At 35.6% G+C, this 25,431-nt stretch overlaps 1 protein-coding gene across 3 annotated transcripts in view; it reads right to left on the bottom strand.

Annotated features, from left to right (window-relative positions):
- The window catches only part of atf6 (activating transcription factor 6), a 188,881-nt gene that overhangs the window by 44,996 nt on the left and 118,454 nt on the right, over positions 1–25,431 (bottom strand). For all 3 annotated transcript variants that reach the window (XM_039734832.1, XM_039734830.1, XM_039734831.1), the window contains one exon: positions 15,112–15,223. In XM_039734832.1, the coding sequence (XP_039590766.1) occupies positions 15,112–15,223 (112 nt within the window). The remainder of the gene's footprint in view (positions 1–15,111; positions 15,224–25,431) is intronic.

Below are 25,431 nucleotides of genomic sequence, written 5' to 3'. Positions count from 1 at the left end.
CACTAACCTTTCTCTTTTTATCTCATCAGCCAGAATCGGGAGGAAGAGGACGAGGTTGCCTGGGAGGAGTGGTTGTGCAAGGTGGAGAGTTATTTGTGGAATTGTGTAAAGTGCTTTTGGGACTGTGTATTGCCTGTGGGTCACGGGGAAGAGGTGCGCTCATGGGTGAAGAAAAATAAAAGCCTGTGTGATTTTTACACATGCCTCTGCGTAAGTCTGTGCCGGGTCGGGCGCTATAAAGCGTTTTTCACAATACATATATATATATATATATACACACATACATACATTAAGTTGCACGTCACATAAAATATTACCAAAACACACATTAAAATCCAGTATTTTGGTCTCAACAACACAATGGGAAAATAGATATGTTCACATAAAACAAAGAAAGTTGAAAAATAAAAAAATGAATAGTAACACATTTTCTTTACAATGAAACTATTGAAAAATCACAGTATATTGCAAATAAACCAGGAGAGTAAAAGAGAAAAACAAATAATAAAGAAGGACTACAAAAAAGAGCTCTGTATTACAGCAGAGTTTTATGACATGTGGGACTATAAAGCAATGGTGTGGGTACTAAAATAGCTATAGTATAACCCTAGGCTGAATGTGGAATACCTATTTTTCAATTATTGTTTGCACATTTGTTTTTGTATCATAAAGCCAAAATTGAATAAGTTTCTCCTAAGATTCATGCTTTAATGAAATAAAACTGCCAGTTGATGAAAAATTATTTTATTAGTGAAGTCAGCTGTATTAAAGATGTCATATTTCAAAACTAAACTGGAAACAGATAAATGAATAAACAAACAGTAGCACAATGTGAGTGGAGTTGGCAAGTTGGGGAGATTTGTACATTCCCTGTCTAGCACATCATATGGGTCCAGATTGTTAATTCAGCTCAACATGTTTAAATACCACTGCTTTGCATTCTGATTAAATGTATTGATTCCATCTCTTTGCCCCTTTCTTTGTCCATTTGCTTTTTTTTATTAAGGTATTGCAGTTTGTCATGGTATGAGACCACAACTTGTTCTTTGTTGTAAAATGCATTAAAGATGGCATCCATGCTTCACAACAGCAGTACAATAATAAAACCAACAATTTCCCTGTGTCAAACAAACAATTCTGGACTATCCCTTTTAAAACAGACTGGTGGTACTAACTCTCATTGTAATGCAATCCTTTAAAATGTAGGTGTTCGGATATATTAAACAGAATATTTTAGATAGTTGTGGACCACCTCCAGCTTACATATCATCACAACTGATCCACAGAGTGTGATCCCTTATACTTCAGGTCATCCTAGGCACATCTGTATAAACATATCTTGGCCATCGTGAAAATGGCTCACCAATGCCTTATTTAAACATCTGAGAAAAGTCCAAATATCTCCACCTATGCACAATAATTACAGGTGGTAGGGCACCTAACCCAGCTCAGGCTTTCAAAGCATTGCGAAGGGTGGTGACATTGGCACAGAAAATCACTGATGAAACAGCTCTTTTCTGTTTAAGATATATAAAACTTATACTGCCTTCGAAAGTCAAATACAGTAGCACAAATTAAGACCCCGACTATCCTGCCCAGTCACTTTCCCACCTTCTTTGTTCTGATAAAACAACAGTACAGGACCGACCATCCATCCATCCATAAATCCATACATAATATATCATATTTAATGTATGTTGTATTTTACTGGTATAGTACCATTGTCACTAATCTATGATGAACATGCAAGTCAGAATTTCATTATACTGTGTAAACACATTGCAATAAACTTGAACAACCACTCATACCTCCACATACTGTACAATCGTTTTGTAAATGTTATATTCAATTAGTTTATCATTGACTTCAGCCAACATGATAAAACAGAAATTGTTGTTTTGGTGTGTAGGTTGTATACATTTTTATAACAGAACATACAAGAACTGTCATTTTTGTATGGTAAAGGAGCTGACCTGATTCTACTAACACATTGACCTTGGACGTACAAAATACACTGGCTTCTTCAACGAAAATTTGACAGTCTACACATTGACAATCTGAACAGCATACTTCTGGCATTATGTACCTAATGTTTATATGTGGCAGCAGAAAAAATAAACACAGGAACAAAAGACAGGTTATACAGTATGGTATAGTGGCAAAGGCTGGGCTTTAAACCACATGGTTATTGTCTTAGTGGTTGCCTCTCTCTCTCACTGTGAGACACTAAACAAGTCACTTAAGGTGCTGTGATTCAGCTGCAAAATAATCTGTAAACAGTTGTACACAGATATTGCAAATCAATATGGACAAGGGTATCAGCCAAATATACAGTAGCTATAAAAAGGCCATCTCATAATAATGGTTGACTGATATACTGCAAGCACTGTAACGGTCTGGCTGTTTTCCCTCTTACCATTTCCTTTTGAGACAGACTGTCAGGATCACTATATGCTGAAATAAGAACTAGCATGCTTAAATAAAATGTTTATTCTTGAAAGGATGAATTTTAGCTTTCCTTGGACTATGGTGCACATGTACATGACCACACTGTTTTATATATGCGCACCGATTCTTTGTCTTTTATTTAGAATTCTAGAAACTGACTGACACAGTGAAGATTCAGTATGATCTACATCTGAGAAAATGAAAATACTTCTGGAAGTTATTTAATTTGACTGGAAAAAATACATAATGCCAGCACTCTGACTGCAATTTTTGCCAAACTAATACTGCATCCAATCCAAACAATCCAAAAATATCAAAGTCTAAAAGCTGACTTCAGCAGAAGTCACACATAACTAACATATGTGAGCCAGCCTTCTCATTCCCACCTCCTTTGATTTAACCAAGCTCTGACAGAGTTATTTCAGCTACCGTTTAATATACTGACTGAACAGCTCTAGAAGTGTATCTTAAACAGAGATTCACTGTGAAAATGTATAGAGATGAGCTGATGTTGGAAGTACAATTCAAAATTTAAATTAACCAAAATAAAAAGGAAAACTATACAATCTTAACACAGAATATAAAGTATGAAGAAAACCTAAGTGAAAGTATGTCAACCAGAAAATATTGTCAAAAATCATTCCATTATTTACTGTATTAGCTTTGAAGGATGGAAACAAATGGAAAATAAAAAAATCTGTAAACCTGTAGTTGAACACAAGTAATGAGTTTAGTTCTTGCTTATCATATATACATTTTAAATACCCAAAAGGCTTCTTAAATTTATGTCACAAAGCTCTTTTGTGAACAATCTTCTGCCTTTAAAATGCATGCTTTGTCCAGCTCACTCTCTATGTCTGTGTGTGAGACTGCACTGACCATAATGAACACCTAACAAAAAAGTAAAAATCTACTTCTGTTTTTCATTAAATCATATTTTCTATGTAAATTAATGATACCAATCATTTGCAAAATGGGACAATTATTATAATTTAGAATCTAGACAAGTGTACCTTTGGAATGGGCCACCAGTATTCAATAAAAAAGAAGACAAAAAAACAAACTGATACATTAAGCAAATTAAATATTGGCTGCTTTGAGTTCATGTTTTTAAATCGATGTGATTTTCACATAATTTAATTCTGCACAGTAAAACAACATAATTTAATTAAGCCAAAAGGCTATACTCTAAATTCTTTTTGCATTTTATTGAAATATAAACACACTTATTGCTGCATTACATACAATGTCAATGGCAGTTAAAGAAACGTGGAAGGCAAAGTGAAGAGCAGATTATGAAAAATGTGAACATCAATGCATTAGATGTGTAGAGCAAAACTAGAAGAACTTAGGTGCTGAAAAGGTGAAAAAGCTAAAAGAAATGTAACTGCAGTCAAATCAAATGGAGTAGCTGATATAGAGCAGTATTTGCTGGTGACGGCAAGTCTGCTAGTAGTTCATGTGGTGATTAACAATTAAATTCCTGACACAATAGTTTGATTCAGTTCCATTGCAAGCTTTGAAAATATTATGAATAATTCATTAAAAAATTACTGACAAATCACCTTTACTAAGAGTTCTGAATGTAATCTTGTTCTCATTAAACCATTGTTTTCTCTGCAATAAATGGTTATTATGAATTAAACAAAGTACACACATATAAAATCTACATTTTACTTATAACTTAACAGAGCACAACAGATAATGCTTTAGGAGATGCCTGTTTAAAAAGAAAAATCCTAAATCCTACTAAACCATGAACTACAAAAAACAAACTATCTCTTGGTTATGAAATAAAAAGCCTGCTCAACCCTTAAGTATATCCTGAAAATTTTACCTAATAGGCCTAATGGCCCAGCTCCATATTCTCATGGCAATAAAGTTCTCCCACAGCGCCAGTCTGCTCTTTTACTGGAACAGACTGTTAAATGAACTGAAGACAATGAAACATGATCTCGTTCTGTTCATTCCATCAGGCATTAAGCTTCCGTAACAGCATTTCTACTTTAGATGCCTTGCATGTGAAAAAGCAGCTGCATTTGCCTGTTTTTATTTATGAACAGCTGCTTGCACTACATATATTGATTGCAAATGATAATTCAGTAATTGTCTTTCAAAAAAATCATAAATTTCCAACATGGTCAAAATTTCAAAGGGAAACTAAATAAAAGATACAAATTTCTGAATGCACTCGAGTAGTATTCAATAGTGGCAGATACTAATATTTTTTTTCTGTAGTATTTGAAAACTTGGTGGATGGGTGTAGGTCATTTGAATACTTAGATTAATATATGTATATTAATAGATAAGGCAAGCACTTTTATTTCAATTAAGAATGACTGAAAACAAAAGAATAATGAATATATTGATTCCAGCAGTTATTTTATGAGGAATGCACAAGTTTCAAAAACAAAAATGAAACACAAGACAAAAGTAAGAAACTGAGCAATTATTAATTTGGTCTTTTGAAAACCAAGAATTTTATGCACGATTTAAGCAGGTGTGACGGACAGCCGGGTCCCATGCCTGGCCGGGACGCCCATGCTGCATATGTTCCAGGGGAGCCACCATGGACAGCTCAATACCTCCCCCAGGACGCTTGATGGCAGCCTCCCCGGCCGTTATTCATTTCCCCGTCTCCCACGTGGCCCCATGGGACATGGAGTCCTCCACAGCCTGGTTGGGAGATGGGGTGGCTGCTAGGGGGTGCTGCCGAGAGCCAACAACCCGGTTGGACGAGTTATCAGCCCCACCCGGAGGTGCAATCAGGGCCAGCTGGTCAAGCACCTGGAACACTTCCGGGTGGGCTATAAAACGGGCCAGCCTCCCTTCATTAGAGGCCAGAATCGGGAGGAAGAGGACGAGGTTGCCTGGGAGGAGTGGTGGTGCCAGGAAGGGTTGTTTGAGCTGTGTTTTGTGCTTTTGAGACTGTGTTGTGGCTGGGGGGAGTACGGGGAAGACGTGCCCTCCAGCTGAAGAAAACTAATAAAAGCCTGTTTGTTTGACACGTGCCTCTGCATAAGTCTGTGCCGGGTCGGGCCCTATATAGCGCCTTTGACACAGGACAAACTGTAAGTGACCTTCAGGACCACAAAAAGAGCCACTGCACTATTGTTATGTTTGACCTTCTAGTTACCAAGTGAATGGCCGCCATTTATGTACTTGGAAATGCACTCTGTTGTGACATGATGTTTTATCACATGATTCTGATACAGTAAGCTGCAGGAGCTGGAAATAAACTGTTCTACTTTGTACTTATTAGAAACAATGATGGAAACAAAAAGTTTAACATGTCAGAATAAAAAATTGAAAGTAACTGGTGTCAAAAAGCTTCACTTCACTTTAATACACATTAAGACAATTCTATTTTAATGAATAATAAAAGATTCATAAAATTAAATAGATTCTGAAATCATCTTAGAGTCTTAAAACCCAATTAAAAAAGAAGCAGTGTTCTAAAGAAAAAAATACATTTTTGAGATAAAATACAGTCTTTCACTTACATGGGCAATGATATAAACTATTGAAATGCCAGTGTACTGCTTCAAAGACCACCTGCTCTGTTTTATAATTATGTCTATTAATAGTAGTGCAGGTAAAAACAGTTGCATGTTCTGTAAATAATTAGAAATCAGAATTGTTAATTCACATGAAAATGGTTCATTCTGAAACCTACAAACATTCAGTTCATAATGAACCTCAGGTCTAAATTATAAAGCTTTGGAATCCACAAAAAAGAAAAAAATAACTAATTAAGCTTGTCTAATAGCATCACTTAACTTACTAAGGAAAATGCACTCTTGACCATTAAAGCATATCAGACAAGTGTCCCAACAAGCACAATAGACTTGTCATTGTAAGTCTAATAAAAAGATATTAAACTTTAAGGCTCTCTGCCCTAATTCCTTAGAACAGTTATTGTCAACATTCTCTATAGTGTAGTTATCTAGATAAATTTTTAAAAGATATGTTTACACCTCTGTACATTAATCATTTAGAACAAAACCATATTAAAAAAAACATACAGACTTGCAGGACAAATAATATAACATGATATGCTTCAAGGCTATAGAATCCAGAATTCTCGGTTCAAATACTAAACTGGCCTAAGTAGTATCTGTGTGAGATTTAAAAGTTTAATGAGTATCTGCATGAGCTTATTCGCTTGCACTCCTTTGCTTTGCAAACCCTTAAAATGTGCATTATGGCTTAGGTGACTCTAAAAAAAGCCTTGCATTTGTGGGTGTGCGTACATATATTAAGTACACCCTTCGATGGACTGGACCTACAGTATAGTACTCACACACGGCGGCAATGCCAAATAAGCAATTTCTAAAAAGCTGAAAATTGAGAACATTAAAGGAATACTCCACTTAAAAATTATATTACAAATGTATATTATAAATTATATATAGATACATAGATACTTAACCTAAATGTTTTATACTGATGATTGAGAAAATTGTTTAACTTCATGTTTAAATGGAGAATGAAGATAAAAAAAACATTTAGGATACAATGCAGCCAATGATGAACAATGGTATACAATGGCACTTTTTTTAAATATTGTTACATAAATTCTTCCAGAAGAATCAGTGCACATCATATGCAGGGGGACTGATCTTTTGAACTGGAAGATTCACCTCTTGCCTTTATTAATTGGTCCAAAATTGCATCTGCTGTTTATGAAGTGCACTGATTTTTCCCAGTAGGATTTATTTAACAGTATTATAGCAAAAAATGCATGTGTTTTGCATGTTGTAAGCAAATAACTGACACATTGATTATGTGACACAAGTAATGAAAAAAATGTTTTCCCTATGAATGATTTTCACTCCATTTTTCATTGTACAGCACAGATGACTGTTGGGTTATACTATTTCATAAACTTTATTATCTTCAATCTCCATGAAAATGTGAGATTAAAAAGTTTCCTTTGTCATCAATATAAAACACACAGGCTAAATAACATATACAATATATCAACTTTGGGTGGAGTATTCCTTTATAAAATTATTTTTTTCTTCAACAGATACTAAAATGGCATACTGTTTTATAACACCGATATAAAAAATAAGCAATCTAAATTATTCACCAGATATTCATCTAGCTTCTTCTAAATACAACTCTAGTGTTTCAAAAACAAACTGATGTATTACATTTCAGAACAACACATTTAAAACATAACAGGCAGTATATTAAAGTAAAAGAAAACACTCAATTGAATAAGCTAAAAATCATTTGAATAAAGGTACAAATGTTACAGTGAGTCTAGTTAAGATTTCAACTGGCATGCAATTACGATTTCAACTGGCATGCAATTATTTATTTGGGAATATTTTGTTATTTTGTTTTTCTAGTGACCAGATTCATTCATTACGGGCTCAGTGTCTGCTGCAGAGAATTAATGAGAATTTGCCTTTGTTTGATTGACATAAGCAGTTGCATCTGTCACTTCATCTTTATCGCTATTATTATTATTAAGTCATTAGGACACTAACAATTATTTGATCAACAGATATAATAAAGTCTGCATAAACTGTTAAAACTGGAAAACATATGCAATTTCTTGCTTACAAATTATCAAAATTATAAAATACATTAATTCAGATGAACTGGTTAACTTTAGTCATCTATTCTGTTCCTTTTTAGTTATATTCATTATGTTTAAGGTGGTGATGAAAAAATTTCGGACATAATCCTGAATGAGGTATTCTATGGTTCTGGCTTGTAACTGATACACTGTTCCTGGGTCCTAAAATATGTGACTTACAAGTTTCTGGCATTTGCGGTTTTATTATAAATGTTTTATGTTTCAGAATCAAATCAACGTGAAACTGAACAACTGTAAAATTAAGTATTACACTGCCACTTGGCGATTCTGTCTCATAATGGTTCTCTTTATATGCCACAATCAAGAAATAAGCTGCAGCAAGGCATCTTTTAAAGATAAGCCAAGGTCTGGACAAGCGCAATAGGAAAACGTTGTCACTATGGAGCAAATTATAATGGGAAAATTGAAAAACAATGGTGTAGACCAGGGGTCTCCAAACTATGGCCCGCGGGCCGAGGCCCTCTCATCCGGCCCGTGGAGACTTTTTTATCTACGGAAAAAAATTATGGAAAGTTACGTGTATCCTGCCAAGATCAGCCGGCACTTACGTGGACATTACGTTTTTACCGAATTAAAATAGAGACACGCAGTAGTGTGCTATGTTTTTCAGCCGATCACTACATTGCAAAACCTTATTCGCTGCTTACTTTTTCTACTTCTGTTCACAGTCAATGAGATGATATAACGCCATCTAGTGGCAGAGTTTTTAAATGCTTTGCTGCTTGTTCAAGACTTGATTATTTTGATCAAAGTTTGCCAGTTGTGGTTGACTGCTGCGATGAGGAGGTGTTGGTGTCAGTTAGCGTCTAATTGCGAAACATGTTGCACTCTATTTTATTTAGTGATAATTTCCTTCGTGTAATTACTTACCAGTGTGTATAAAGTATTGGGAATGTCGTTAGTTTAACAAGAATTTTCCAAATATTCTGAACAGGAAACATTAAAAGCAACAATCTCTCTACCATAAGTGGATATATTTGCAGACTATATTCAGGTAAGTTTAACTTAATAAATCATAAGAATTTTTAAAAATTGTTTTGGGTCATTTGCTGCTATAATTGCGACAAAATTAGTTCGCATAGTCAGGTTTTTTGAGCGATATTGTGTGCAAGATACTTTCAGTTTCACTATTTATTCATGTTGAAGTCACTTTATTTTAGTGCCCAACGATGGCCGAGAAGAGGAAAAGAAAAAGAGACGATGAGTGTCGGCAATTTCAAGAAGAATGGAGTTTGAAATACTTCTTCATCAAATCCAGCGGGAAAGCATTGTGTGTGATTTGCAACAAAACCGTGGCTGTGATGAAAGAATACAACCTACGCCGTCATCATCAAAGCAAACATCAGGAGAAATATGCACAGTTGGAGGGTAAAGTTCGTGCCGAAAAATTTTCTAAATTACAAAATCAACTCAAATCTCAGAGGGCATTGTTCAGTACATCCTTAAATAAAAATGAATCCTTAACTAAGGCCAGTTATAAATGCCTACGTCCTGGGTAAAAGTGGCAAACTGTTTACAGATGGTGAAGTAGTGAAGGAATGATTGTTGGAGGTGGCTGAGGAACTTTGCCCAGAAAAGTCAAAACAATTTAAAAATGTAGCTTTGGGTGCAAATACCATTGCCTGCCATGTTGCAGACATGGGTGAAAACATTGTGACTCAAATAGCGAAAAATGCAAGCAAGTTTCGACGTTTTTCAATTGCAATGGATGAATCGCTGGACAGCTGTTCCACCTCTCAACTGTTTGTGTTCATTAGAGGTGTGGGTGAAGACATGAACATAACACAAAAGCTGACTTCCCTACATAGCATGTATGGCACTGTTACTGGAGAGGATATATTCAATGAATTGAAAAAAATATTTGCTGATTATAACTTGGACTGGCCTAACCTCAGTTGCCTGACTGTTGATGGAGGAAAGAACATGAGTGGCATAAAGAAAGGCTTGGTTGGACAAGTGAAGCAGATATGTAATGAGAAAAACATTCCACAACCAATGTTCCTGCACTGTATTATTCACCAGCAAGCTTTGTATGCTAAACATGTGAACATTAGCAGTGTACTGAATCCAGTGGTGAAGATGGTGAATTTAATAAGGTCACATGGGCTCAACCATAGACAGTTCAGAGACAGGGTGAAAGATACTGACACAGAATCGCAAGATTTACCACATTACACAGCAGTAAGATGGCTAAGTTGTCAGAAAGTTATGAGCAGAGTATTTGAATTAAGAAAGGAAATTGGTGACTTCCTGGAAAGTAAAGGCAAGCCACAGCCATTACTATCTGATGAAGAGTGGGTATGGAAATTGGCCTTTGCTGCAGACATAACTAGTCATTTAAATTTTCTGAACCTAAAACTACAAGGAGAGGAAAATCTAGTTTCTGATCTATACACCCACCTAAAGGCCTTCAGATCTAAACTTGTCTTGTTTTTGGAACAAGTACAGGCCAACAACTTGACGCACTTTCAGCAGTGCAAGGTCTTCATGGCTGAAGCAACAGCTGAGTTCCCTACGTCATTTGCATGCGAGATCATCAAAGACCTCCAGCTGCAGTTTCAGGAGCGGTTTTCTGACTGGGATTCAAAGGCAGAAGAACTGAGACTGTTTCAAAACCCATTTGAAGCAGATGTGGCCAGTTGCCCAGATGAACTGCAGCTGGAGGTCATTGAGTTGCAAGCAAATGACTTCCTTAGGGACAAGTTCAAAGAAGGACTGGTGGGTTTTTACCAGTTTTTTCCCAAGGAAGACTCTCCTAATGTCAAAACATTTGCATCATGGTACCTTTGAATCTTTGGAACAACATACTTGTGTGAACAAACATTTTCAAGAATGAAATACGTGAAGAACAATTTGAGAACAAATTTGTCTGATGATAATCTCAGGTCACTGTTGATGTTAGGGACATCAAATCTAAAGCCAGAAATGTCTGCTATTTTGGCATCCAGTAAACAATTTCACCATTCCCACTATTACAGGTGTTCCTGTGTAGTGTATCAATGTGTTATTAAATAATAACTGAATAAAATATTAAATAAATAATTAAAAACAACATCTATGTTTTGATTCTTTTTTATTCGGCCCCCAAAACTGCTGTTTGATACTTAATGCGGCCCTCGGGCTGAAAAGTTTGGAGACCCCTGGTGTAGACCACAGTGGTCCTGAAGGGCAAAATGCAAAAACAAAAATGAGAAAATGCAAAGACAAAAATTGGAGCACAAAAAAGATTAAAACAAACTGAATTATAAAGGAAAATTAAAACACAAAACAAAAATACAAAGCAAATAAAAAAATGCAAATGTAAACAAAAAAAGGTGGAAACACAAAAAAAATCTAAATGTTAATAGCCTCATTCAGAAAAAAGAGAAAGTGGGAGTATAATTATCAAGAAACAGGAAAATACCAGGATGGCATAACATTGAACTTAAGATGTCCCCTTAACCTATTCTTCTGCAGTGTGCTTGAATTTTAAGCAGCAGCACTCCTTGTTCAGATGCAAATATTGATGCAAGTCTCCAAGAATAAGTGGCACTGCGCATTCCATATTACTCGAGGCACTGACTAAAACCTCTGTCCATTTTTGTTACTCTTTAAATACTAGAATCCCTGAAGCTACAAAAAAACGCATAATCCTGGGCCACCTTAAATTCCTTCGCACCTCTACATTAGCGTCTTTTATTTTGCAAATGTGTCGATCAGCACAAGCAGTAAGCAACCTACTATTCCATCTCCCCACTGTCGCAGCTCTAGTAGGACAAAAAGTTCTCCCAGCTCAAGTCTGTTTACTTGGGTGTGAGGTGCCTAGAGTTGTACAGGGTAAATAATACAGTATACAGTTATTTGGAACACATGCATTTCATTTGTGTTGTACATATCTGTGTGTACAATGATCTGTGTAAATGTAGGATGACAGGAAATGTGAGGCAAGAAATGTTGAACACATAACTAAAAGAAACTTTTTTATGTTATAGTAGTAATGACAAAATTTTGACATGAAGTGTATAATCTGTGAAGACTGAAGTTCAAATATCAAATAAACACTTTCACAAAAGGTACAAGTATAACAAAACAAGCACGCTTTCATTCAAGAATATAATTGCAGAAAAAGAAATCAGGTTAGGGTACGACGCTGACACGACCCCTTGGGTGGTGCGGCAGTAAGAACTGCCTACTTATAATCAAGAGGTTGCTGGTTCGATTCCAGGCTCTTCCTAGATTTACTGTGAATGAAATGTAGTTATTGTTACTATTAGAGAATAAAAACATACATTTAATTTGAGTCTGTAACAGCCGATGTAAACTTTTGGTACTTGTTAAGGCTAGGGCTTTTTTTTGTTTTTTTTTAATTCAGTTTAATTCTCTCAGTTACATTCACACTCCCTCCGATCTGACACTGTTGTTTTCAAATAAAGACGTGCTATAACAGAGGTGAACTCAGATGAGGATGTTGGTTCTGCATCAGAGAAAGAGAACAGAAGCCCTCCCCGCAAGAAACTTCCACTCACACATAAGAACAATCCAGATGCACCAGGAGGAAAGACAAAAGATGGCATCCTGCCAATGAATCTGCCACATCCTTCAACAAAACAGAAGGGCTTACAGAGCTTGCCAAGGTATTGTGCAAAGTTCCATTTGCAATTATGTTTCTTGATAGTCTTTACATGAAAAAAATGTATACGTTACATAAACGCCACATCAAATGTTGTTTACTTATATTTATTTACTTATCTTCCCACAGCATAAAGACACAAGTAGACCGCAGAGCTTCTTGTGTTTGATTGATATGGGCATGCTGACAAAGTACATGTGCAATGCCACTCCTTATTTAGGAAAATATCAGTTACAAAAAGTGCGATGACACCTTCCACCTGCAGACACTTTAGTACTCAAGCAACTCTCCATGCTAGTGTTTAGATCTGGCAGTGCCATGCTGACACTTTAATATGCGAACAATGGTACCGAGAATGCAGTCAGACTTCTTTTTTGGACACATACACTGTCAGCTGTTCACTGCTTCATAGTTCTGTGTTTGAATCCTAACATGGGCCCTGCCCATGTGCAGTTTGCAAATTCTCATAAGCTGCAAAGTAAGAGCAGACTTCTGAAATGCAACATTATCACTTCCAACATTCTAAGGAGGTATCCTGAGCTAATGAATTTAGCCTGAGAGAATATGAAAATGTGCATCATAACTGGGAATGCAAATTAGATTAATCTGTATGAATTATTTGAAGAGACAAACAATGGTTATTCTCTGACACCAAAGAAATTAAAGGTCCAAGCCAGTGCCACCAATATCACAGAATCTTTTACAATATTGAAGGTGCAGTCCATAGTGATTATATGCCTCAAAAGACCCACATAACAGGTCAATAAGACACTGATTTACTGATTTGCAACAACTGGGATAAAGCTACAATTACCTCCCTTCTGCTTCCTGACAGTGCCCCTGCTCACACTACACAGGTGGCACAAGCTGCACTGTGAAACTGTAGATTTGAGGAACTGTCAAACCCAACCCAAATTGTTTAGACCTGGATGCATGTAACTATGAAGGGCTATCTATGGGAATTGCTAAGCCAATGATGGAAAAAACAAGTCAGCTCTATAATGTTAAGAATTAAGTAACTTTGATACAATTATTTAATGTCAACAAATTTTGTTTCTTTTGGATTTAGATTTTTATTGTCATTTCTGTTGCCATGATCAGTGCCATTTTTTGAAGCCATCATAATATCACACGCATGACATGTGGTATTCACAGCAGCCATATTTAGATTTCCTTGCAGTACATTTGGCATATCCCATCTGTTATTTTAAAATTAAAGATGTATTATTAAATAGCAATTTATTTTTCCTTTTCTTAAATACAAATCTGTAAGATATATTAATTTCTTGATTATCTGCCTTGATGATGCCTTACATCTTGCTTATCCTTTTTGGCTTGTTAATCTCCTCTCTAGAAAAACTGACCCTTACTACTCTTTTGCATCTCCCTTATTAATCAATAAAGAATAATTCTACATTCCCTCTTCCTAACTCTTCCATTAAAAAGCTTGCATTCTGAGCTTGATACAGAAAAGTGTTTGCACAAACAAGATAAAATGTTGACAAAATATTTTAATATGAATTATGTTGAAAAAATATGTGTTGGGTTATGCTGGGTTTCTCTTGATAGATCAAACTCACAACTGTTTGATAACACTACTTACAATTTCCTTCTTTTAGATCGTACCATTCTTGACTCCAACACCATTTTCCTTTTTTAATCTCAGAAATGAACTGTCTAGTTTATGCCTCATATTCTAATTCAGCCTAAATACTAAGTTATTTAGATAGAACAATAATACAAAAACTTGCAACAAATGTTTAATGTTCCTCTTTTCTACGGAGAATGTACCTTGATCAGTTTAATCTGTCACTAGTAACGGTGCAAAAGCTCAAGCGTACCATGACTCAGTAGGCCAAGTAAGCTCCCAAAAACCTTACAAAGCAAGTCTGCAGTTGCACTGACCCTTCACATGAATTGCCCAAGCTGTGAATAAGGCATCAAGTACAGAATATGCAAATAAATACCTGATCTTTGATTAATAGTATTTACTAGGTTATTATGTATATAAGGCCCATACTAAAATACACCCAGCTGCTCACATTCTTTGGGCCTTTAGCCAAACAACCCTATGCAATAAAGGAACACTAATGTAGTTATTTTTAAGTTTCTTATAGGTATAGAAAGTCTGCACAATTTTATCTAAGATTCATCAGCAATTCAAACATGCCTTCTATAAATTTGCCAACTGTGCCTAGATCACAACATGCATGCTAAGTCATTGGGTTTGCTTAATGTGAATGTGATTCTGAATTAAATCATACTGTAAATTCAATGTTTTCAATTCCTTGTGATCTGGTTCAAGACTAACCAGAGTGAAAATGTCCATTATACAGCATAACCACCACATGTGCCTTTAAGTGATATATTGAAAACTTGAATGAAACACTATAATATACCTCACATGAAAATTAAACTAAAATAAAATGAATTTACTCACTCGCCGAAAAGACACAACATAAAAAGTATCTCCACGTCTGTTAATTTCTTCGAAGAAATCATGGTAATTCCTGTGTGTGGCATAGTACAGCTGTAGCTCGCTTCCTGAGACCCTGAAAAAAACCAAACAGGTTATAAGACATAATTAACTTTTCATTTGAATCATTGATTTTTAATCTAGCAAAACCAACTGACTATGTGCTTTACCTGCTACGTTTAAAATTATTATTTAGAAATATTTTATCATAGAGGTAAAGTTAATACACCTAAATATTCATTCATCCATACTTTTCCTATGCCAAGTTTTATTCAGTATATTGTCATGGTACACTTAACAAGACAAAAACAATTAACTTAAAATGTAAAACATTAGGTTTCAGTGCCAAATTAACATTTGCATGGGTTACACTGCTGGTCACAAGTTTTAGAACACCTCAGTTTTTCCACTTTTTATTGAAATTTTAGCAGTTCAAGTCTAGTGACTAACCTGAAATTTTACAAAGATAAATGGTAAACTGACAACAGTTGAAAAGGTTTAAGTTACCAAATATTGAAAAATAACGGAATTTCAGAATTATATATAAAGACTTTTTTCAGGTAACAATGAATAGGTTAATAACTTGAAGCTTTTCTGCAGTTCTTTAAGTTAATAAAGCATTGAAAGTTAATGCAAACAGCTCCTATGGATGTCCAAATGTTTTCTGATTACTTACAACCATCTGTCTAAATAACAGCAGTATTAAAAGAAACTGTACTGTATGAAACTTCTGAAGCATTATTTGGACAATTCTGCACTGAAGTATTAAGTAGCATTAGTATGGATGAATGCATGATTGAATTTAATACTGGACAGGTGATTTGTTCAGGACTCCCTCCTGCTGGGACAGGCTCTGTTACCCAGCAGCCCTGAACTGAAATATGGAGATTTAACAATACATAAATGAATAAACATAACAATTGAGCATAACTTATTTTGTGATGAATATTTAATATCTAAGAACTGTTAAACTTTCAACTTTGTAGATCTGTGTCAAATAAACTTGTTCATAATGTTAAACACTGAGCTTAAGCAACATCCAATATATGGTTTATTCATTTGATTCTAAGACATCTGTATATAGATTTTTGTCTATTCTCACATATGGATGCAATTTTAAGAAATAATTTTCCAATTTTGTTTAGGTTTTTTTTTTCTCTGTCCATTTTCTAATGCTGCTGGATCTTAGATTTTGTAAAAGAGGTTAAAATAAATTCCAGTATTAAATGATGCAAGGAACAACTTTGTCCGCCTATCTTCATGCACTGTATCAGCAATAAACATGTCACATATCTGGGACCTCATGTATAATGCCATGCGTAGAACTCACACTATAACATGGCATGAGCGCAAAAGCGGGAATGTGCGTACACACAGAAAAATCCAGATGCAGTATATGTGTATACGCAAACTTCCACGTTCTTCCCGATCAGCATGAATAGTAACGCACATTCACGCGCCTGCTATCCCACCCCAAGTCCTCCCAAAATTACGCCTCTTTGAATATGTAAATCAATATAAATAGCCCTTAAGCTCAGCGTTCTGTGAAAAAACAATGGCAAAACCACAAGTAAAAATAGAACAATTTCAGCGAATACCAAGTGAAGGCAAGGAAAAACGTACTATTTGGTGGTTTAAACAGTGGTATAAACAAGAAAAGGAAGCTGATCGAGTGACATAGCGTGTTGGAGAAACTCGAAAGCTCAAGTTCACAAAGTCGCACAGGGCCCGAAATAAAAAAGAAGTCGCATATCAAAGTCGGCGTGAAAAGGCGAGTCGTAGCCCACCGTCTTGAGTGTCATATGAAAGCTTATTTGGGTAAAGAGAAAAAAAAAAGGCACACAGTGGGGGAAAAGCACGAAATGTCAACTTTAATCTTGAAATTTCCACTTTAATCATGTAGTTTATTTTGTCATTAAAGTAGAATATCATAAACTTAATCTTAAAATTGTTTAATTTACTAGTTTCTCAAATCCCATCGTAACTAAAGTAGCACATTAAATGCTTTGTTTTGTATTTGATCTTCTATGTGTGTGAATCACTACATGCTTCTTAAACCGGCTTTCTCTACCTCCGACAGGACACAGAATCCATTACATTCATGATATTACAGCTCTCTGAATAACTAAAATACTGAGATGTATACGTGATATCATTTTCATGATGATAGGAGTTAAAAGCTTGTTATTAAACATAGGAACACGGTGGCACCTCGATTGTGAGCGACCTTCGATAAAATAATTTATTGTAGCAGTACTGTCTCTTTCACACGTACTAAGGTCCAATTCCTGTCCTTCCTGTTCTTTCCCCAAATACCCAATCGCCACACAATCTGCTCTGTAATAGATGTTAAGCCATCTGTAAGCTTATAACGTCGATTCTTCAAAACATTTAAGGAACATTGAAATATCTTCGTAGTAAATGTTTAATTATTCTATCCTTCACGCCAGTCCCAGTGAAGCATACAGTGCGAGGCAGGCACAACCCGTGAACGGAGCGCCAGATCCTTGCTAGCGTAGCGACACCGTGTCCTTTAATTATTAACAATATAGATTATTTAAATAAAGTTAAAGTTTTATCTGTATAATATAATAAACATATTTTGCTGCATTTCATATTAAAAATGATATCGTCATATATAAATACGCGCTTTATAAAGTGGCTCAGGTTGTGCAATATTATAATTGTATCGCAAGTTTACAGAGAGGTAATTGTACTTATAAGTACAAACAGTTCTACAAGGAGTAGTTGATAGAGTGATTGATTGCGTTTAGATCTCTTGCGATGAAACTGTTTCTGAACCGTTAAATCCGTACAGTAAAGGTTTGGAAGTGTTTGCCGTGTGAGAAGCAGTTCAAATAAGAAGCATGGCTGAGGCAGCGTGTGCTTGATGCTGTATACCGATAATTCTCTTTCCGATCAGCTGCTCCGAGTGGTGCAGTGAGAGTAATATGGAAAAAGATGATCCGCTGTGGCAACCCCTAACGGGAGCAGCTGAAAGAAGAAGAAGGTGGTGCAGTGAGAGTAACAACGCTAAAGCAGCTATGGTATTTAGAATAGTTTGACCATTCTGTGGACCATTATATTGTTACAGGTTAATTACAATCAGATGCATTAAACTAATAAACAATATGCAGTTAATTTCAGTGTATTTATAAAGCCGCGTCAGGGATGTGGGTCTGAAAAAGAAAGATAAACCACACAGGAACAGTAGCATTGCTTGGATGCTGGGTGCCGCCAGTCTGCAAATCCGAGCAGGGAACTTGCATATGACAGGGTATGAGGTACTGTGGAAATGTACGTGGCTTTACACCAAGTTTAGGTTTTATACATCACGATTTGAACATGGAAACGTTCGTACGCAACATTTCTGTGCGTACGCACCGTTTATACACGAGGCCCCTGGTCTTCTGCAAAATTAAAAAATGACACGAAAGGCACTTAATATTTTGCCATAAAATTTCCAAAACTACTTACTTTGATATTTGAAGAATACAAATACTTTAGAATTATGTTGTTTTTACAAACAATAATCCAGCTTAACAAATAATAAATACAATGACTTGAAGAACCAGTGCACTAAATTTTGATTAATACCTAACTAAACCTAAACATAGCCTTATGATAACTCTGACCTGTTTCTTTTATTACTCTGATGTATTATTATTATTGTGTTGTATTATGCTGTATTATTAACTTATTTCTAACTTAAACCAAGGGAGGCTAAAAAAAAATCCATATATATATACTATTACTGCATGTATTCTAATTGACATTATTTTAGGATGATAGTATGCTTTTCCTCTAGTTTGTTGAGTTTTCCTGTCACATCCTAAATGAAATGCAATTTAGGTTAACTAGTGTGGGTGTGATGAGAATGGACAGGATTAGAAATAAATACATTAGAGGATCAGCAAAGGTTGGACGGTTTGGAGACAAAGTCAGAGAGGCGAGATTGTGTTGGTTTGGACATGTGCAAAGGAGAGATGCTGGGTATATTGGGAAAAGGATGCTAATGAAGGAACTGCCAGTTAAGAGAAAAAGAGGAAGACCTAAGAGATTTATGGATGTGGTGAGGGCATGCAGGTGATGGGTGTAACAGAGCAAGATACAGAGGACAGGAAGATATGGAAAAAGATGATCTGCATTGGCAACCCATAACAGGAGCAGCCGAAAGAAGAAAAAGTGATATTAAATGATCCTTGTGTGATGGTAGGTGTGTGTATGAGTGAGCCTTGAAATAGACTGGCGCCCTTTTCAAGTGTATTTCCTGCCATGCACCCAAAGCTACCAGGATAGGCTTCAGCACCCTACAGACGTATTTTAGATTGGAAAACAAGCAAGACCAATTTCAGACAAACTATATATACCTTTCATTTAAGATATTAACACCATATTTAAGAAGGGAAACTGATATATTATAATTTATTTGTTTTAGACTAAGAAAAATATTTAATATGCTGCTTGTTTAAGTGTAGCACAGGAGTTGGTCCTACAGAATAAACAGCATCAGGAAACAGGGACTAAATCTTGGCTTAGTCACAATGTTGGCGTGGTTTTCTGTAATGCCCACTTTGTTAGGTTAAATGGTGAGGGGAACTGTGTGTATGCTGTTTCAATAGTTGGTTCAATCTTATTCGTGAAATTCTTTAGATAGGCTCCTGCTCCCTATAACCCTGCTACTGGATAGTGGGGTGTGCTGAGCAAAGAGATGAATGTATAGGAATTAAAAACAATCTGGATAATATACTCGTATATTGTATTGAAACATTATGAATGCATTCCTATATAGTACTGTAGAAAACAAATCTTTCAGTGTGTGGATTACAGGGGATGGCACACAACAAGAGTGAAAGAAATTGCAGCCAGGACTTTTTAGTGATTCATGTCTTCATTATTAGACATCTTTTTAGTGATAAAGGAACACTCATTTGAATATTGTTGAAAAATACATTGCTCAAAGCAGCTTTTGTGGTGGGATAAACAAACTGAGGAAATTTCACTAGAAAATAAGTAACAAAATAATTGTTTATAAAACTCAAAAGCAAAACATAAAGCCTTTTGTAGCTTTAGCACAAAAGCATTCTTTGTTTGACATACGCAATTACTCATGACACTGCTTGACTTGACCTTTGAGCTGAACGTTTTAATACAAAAGTGTTTTAAATGTGACAAGCTAACTCATTTCTTATTTTGTTTTACACTGAAAAGTAGAAGGACTTTAAAAATGCAGCTGTTTTGCTTAAACTTGTTGCTAAGGACACTATTCAATGTTTTCAGCAACATTAAGACGACAAAATGAGGTAAATCCTACCCTTAAAAAGAAACCACACTTTAATTCAGTAAAATAAATAGGTCTATAAACATGATCTAAAGTAGATGGAATTCACTAAGTCAACATTTTATGTTCTGGCCTATGCAACTCTATTGTAGAAATGGCTGAAGTTAAAATCTGTAACAGCATACAGTGGTGTGAAAAACTATTTTCCCCCTCCTGATTTCTTATTCTTTTGCATGTTTGTCACACAAAATGTTTCTGATCATCAAACACATTTAACCATTAGTCAAATATAACACAAGTAAACACAAAATGCAGTTTTTAAATGATGGTTTTTATTATTTAGGGAGAAAAAAATCCAAACCTACAATGACCTGTGTGAAAAAGTAATTGCCCCCTGAACCTAATAACTGGTTGGGCCACACTTCGCAGCAATAACTGCAATCAAGCGTTTGCGATAACTTGCAATGAGTCTTTTACAGCGCTCTGGAGGAATTTTGGCCCACTCATCTTTGCAGAATTGTTGTAATTCAGCTTTATTTGAGGGTTTTCTAGCATGAACCGCCTTTTTAAGGTCATGCCAAAGCATCTCAATTGGATTCAGGTCAGGACTTTGACTAGGCCACTCCAAAGTCTTCATTTTGTTTTTCTTCAGCCATTCAGAGGTGGATTTGCTGGTGTGTTTTGGGTCATTGTCCTGTTGCAGCACCCAAGATCGCTTCAGCTTGAATTGACAAACAGATGGCCAGACATTCTCCTTCAGGATTTTTTGGTAGACAGTAGAATTCATGGTTCCATCTATCACAGCAAGCCTTCCAGGTCCTGAAGCAGCAAACAACCCCAGACCATCACACTACCACCACCATATTTTACTGTTGGTATGATGTTCTTTTTCTGAAATGCTGTGTTCCTTTTAAGCCAGATGTAACGGGACATTTGCCTTCCAAAAAGTTCAACTTTTGTCTCATCAGTCCACAAGGTATTTTCCCAAAGGTCTTGCCAATCATTGAGATGTTTCTTAGCAAAATTGAGATGAGCCCTAATGTTCTTTTTGCTTAACAGTGGTTTGCATCTTGGAAATCTGCCATGCAGGCCGTTTTTGCCCAGTCTCTTTCTTATGGTGGAGTCATGAACACTGACCTTAATTGAGGCAAGTGAGACCTGCAGTTCTTTAGACGTTGTCCTGGGGTCTTTTGTGACCTCTCGGATGAGTCGTCTCTGCGCTCTTGGGGTAATTTTGGTCGGCCGGCCACTCCTGGGAAGGTTCACCACTGTTCCATGTTTTTGCCATTTGTGGATAATGGCTCTCACTGTGGTTCGCTGGAGTCCCAAAGCTTTAGAAATGGCTTTATGACCTTTACCAGACTGATAGATCTCAATTACTTCTGTTCTCATTTGTTCCGGAATTTCTTTGGATCTTGGCATGATGTCTAGCTTTTGAGGTGCTTTTGGTCTACTTCTCTGTGTCAGGCAGCTCCTATTTAAGTGATTTCTTGATTGAAACAGGTGTGGCAGTAATCAGGCCTGGGGGTGGCTACGGAAATTGAACTCAGGTGTGATACACCACAGTTAGGTTATTTTTTAACAAGGGGCAATTACTTTTTCACACAGGCCCATGTAGGTTTGGATTTTTTTTCTCCCTAAATAATAAAAACCATCATTTAAAAACTGCATTTTGTGTTTACTTGTGTTATATTTGACAAATGGTTAAATGTGTTTGATGATCAGAAACATTTTGTGTGACAAACATGCAAAAGAATAAGAAATCAGGAAGGGGGCAAATAGTTTTTCACACCACTGTATGTATTCGTTAATATATAAATTCAGGAGTAACAGATATCATGTACAAAACACAATGGCTCTGAATATGAAAGTATTCTTTTAAAAACACATCATTTATTTATCCATTTCATTTGGGGTTTTCATACAATCAAACAGCAGTGTCTGCACAAAGAAACCGTTACTTTAAAGTGTTCCTGTATGTTTGTTACAAACTGCGATACTGTTTAAAAAACTGTTGCTCACTATTACCTGCAAATGGTTAATAAACCAAGAACTATATATATATATATATATATATATATATATATATAAAAACAAGTTAGTAAACCAAGATCTATATATATTAGGTCAAATTATAAACAGTACCTTAAATATACTTATTTTTCATCTTATACTCATCATGAGATTGACTGCAAATAAAAATAGGTAGCTACAACCAAAATGATGAATACACTGGTCCTTGTTATGGTTTGCTGTGCTGTTAGAGTACTTAATTGTATTTGTGAGTGCTTTTGTTAGCAGGTATAATTGTTTATGCCTTCTTAGGAGACCCATATGTACAGGCCCTACTCTAATACATACATTTTTAGGAAAGACAATGGCTTTGCAGAACTGTGTGTTCTTTCTTTCTTTCTTGTTTGTCAAAGCAACTTTAAACATATCAGCAAATTCCTGCTATTATACATCACTTTAAATATTAGATATTTAGGTATATAAATAAAGCATTAAAACCTATGTATTCAGATAAAGAAAGAAGTTGCCATTTTGTTAACATTACGTTCCTTAGATAAAGATACATGTCACCACTTATTTTACTAGATGGTATCCTTAGAAAAACTTATTTGATAATTCGCCTAACATGTCCACACTCCGTTTGTGCACCTCTAGCCTTGATGCTTAACATGTTTGTGATATCTTCAATGTTTGTTGTTTAGACTACTGCAGCACATCTCCCAGTGGTCTTCCCATAAGACACGCTGAATGATTCCAAGTAGTATAAATTGCATTCCTTTGGCCATACTTGCACATTACATAGCAAGTTGAAACTTGCTTCTTGAGCCCTGTTTAGGAGTCTGATATTCATCTAAAAAGTTCCATACCAAAGAATGCAGAGAGTGTGTCTATATTTGCTCTACCTCACACAGCTGAAATCTGTGTAACAACCTACATGTTTTGAAATGTTGCCCCTTATTGGTTAACATTAAAATATTTAGCATTATTTTACAACAGTACCTCACACAAAAACTTAATTGCAAGCTGTGCACTGCCTGACCAAATAAGAAAAAATAAATGCAAAATTATTTTATTTACATACAGCAAATATAGTAAGCTAATAAAATGAAATTCATTAAAATGATGCATTTGACTGATCTGTAGTTCCTGTGCTAATAAATTGGCAGACGTCCTTTCACTTTTCCTTCTGAACAATGCTGATGGTTGAGTGGTGCACTTTTATTTCAGTCTCAACTACTTTGTATCTTCTTCAAAGTGACTGTTGGCTTCTCTTACAAGTCTCCTTGTTTCTACAGAGTGATTTAAGGGATGTAATTTTCTATATGGCTTCCCCATCATGCTAACTGAACCAAAATTACTCAGTGGGACATCAAAAAACTTGATTATTAGGTTGTTACATTGTCTGAAATTATGTCTTTGTATTATTTTATCACTAACTTCTTTGGAAAGCTCTTTAGTCTTAATTTTACAGCTGTCTTTCAGATTGACAAACTTAATAATCCCTTAACTATGGAGCTTTTATCCAGAATATATAATACTTAAGGATTTACTGATGGAAGCCAATTGTAAGGCAACTGTGCCCTTGTTAGGTGACCTGTCTTAAGTCATGCATTCCACAATATAGGAACTGAATGTAGTACATACTGTAAAAGAAACAACGTATTTCCTTTGGTCTTTATATATTTTTTCTAACATAGAATTTTCCTACATATGACAAGAGAACTAAGTTCCTTACTTTCAGTTAATTCAAAGTATGATATCAGAAACAGCAAGCTGGACCTGCTTTATTCAAATGTGAAAGATGCTTTTAAAATATAAACCTGTGGTGCCATTGAGAAGATCTGATCATAACTGGATCCATTTTACTCCTACTTACAAGCCTGTAAGTAGACCCTAGGCCACCTGTTGTCACTAGAAAAGTGAGAAAGGGGACCCTTTAGGACAAAATGACACTGATCGACTGCTTTCAGAGGACAATTTGGGAAATTGTGTTCCAGTAACATGGGAATGATATTGAGGAAATCACTGCATCACAGGCCATATTAATAGTGCATTAACACTACTGTACTGTCAAACAACAAGCCCTGAACTATCATTTTGTCTCCTAAATTAATGAAGAGAACTTTAAAATCTGTTAACAAAGAGGCTCTGAAGGGCATAATGAATCGACAAGCTGATTAAGTAGGCATGCTCAGTTATGGGATAAATTCTCTTCTTGATCTTCTGAGGGTAGTATCAGCAGTGAGAAATGGGACAAAACTGACCTTATGAAGAATGCTGCATATCCTCTCTATGACACACCAGCATTAAGTACTTTAAGAGACAAAGTTTTTCACCAGAAGTGTGTCAAAAAATGCTATCAGTGCTTTTACATATCTACCGCAATACACCTGTATAATGCCTCACTCTTATTGTTTTCTTATCCTTAGCCAGAAGTCAGATTTTTTTTCTTCTTTTTATTTTTGTGTGTTTGAGGGGGATGGCTGTTATTTATTATAATATTTTTTTAGCTTCTGTAAAAAGTTAAAAGTTAAATCATCTTTTAGGAAAAATACTTTTTATCTATTTAAAGAATATACTGTGCACACTACACTGCTTAAAAGAAGGTATTTAAAATATTATTTAAGTTAACAAACTTGAATATAAAGTTAACAGAAGATTCAAAAGCACCCCTCAATGTTTATATGGTAAATTCTTACTATTCCTTATAATAAACACAATGAATATTCTACAATTGCCCAGGAAAGAAAAAAAAGAACTATCCCCTGCCATAATTTAATGGAATACGTAAATGTGAAACTACACTCACCTAAAGTATTATTAGGAACACCTGTTCAATTTCTCATTAATGCAATTATCTAATCAACCAATCACATGGCAGTTGCTTCAATGCATTTAGGGGTGTGGTCCTGGTCAAGACAATCTCCTGAACTCCAAACTGAATGACAGAAAGGGAAAGAAAGGTGACTTAAGCAATTTTGAGCGTGGCA

Source organism: Polypterus senegalus, chromosome 14, assembly GCF_016835505.1.
Source record: "Polypterus senegalus isolate Bchr_013 chromosome 14, ASM1683550v1, whole genome shotgun sequence".
NCBI lineage: Eukaryota > Metazoa > Chordata > Cladistia > Polypteriformes > Polypteridae > Polypterus > Polypterus senegalus.
This window is presented reverse-complemented; position numbering and strand designations above follow the sequence as displayed.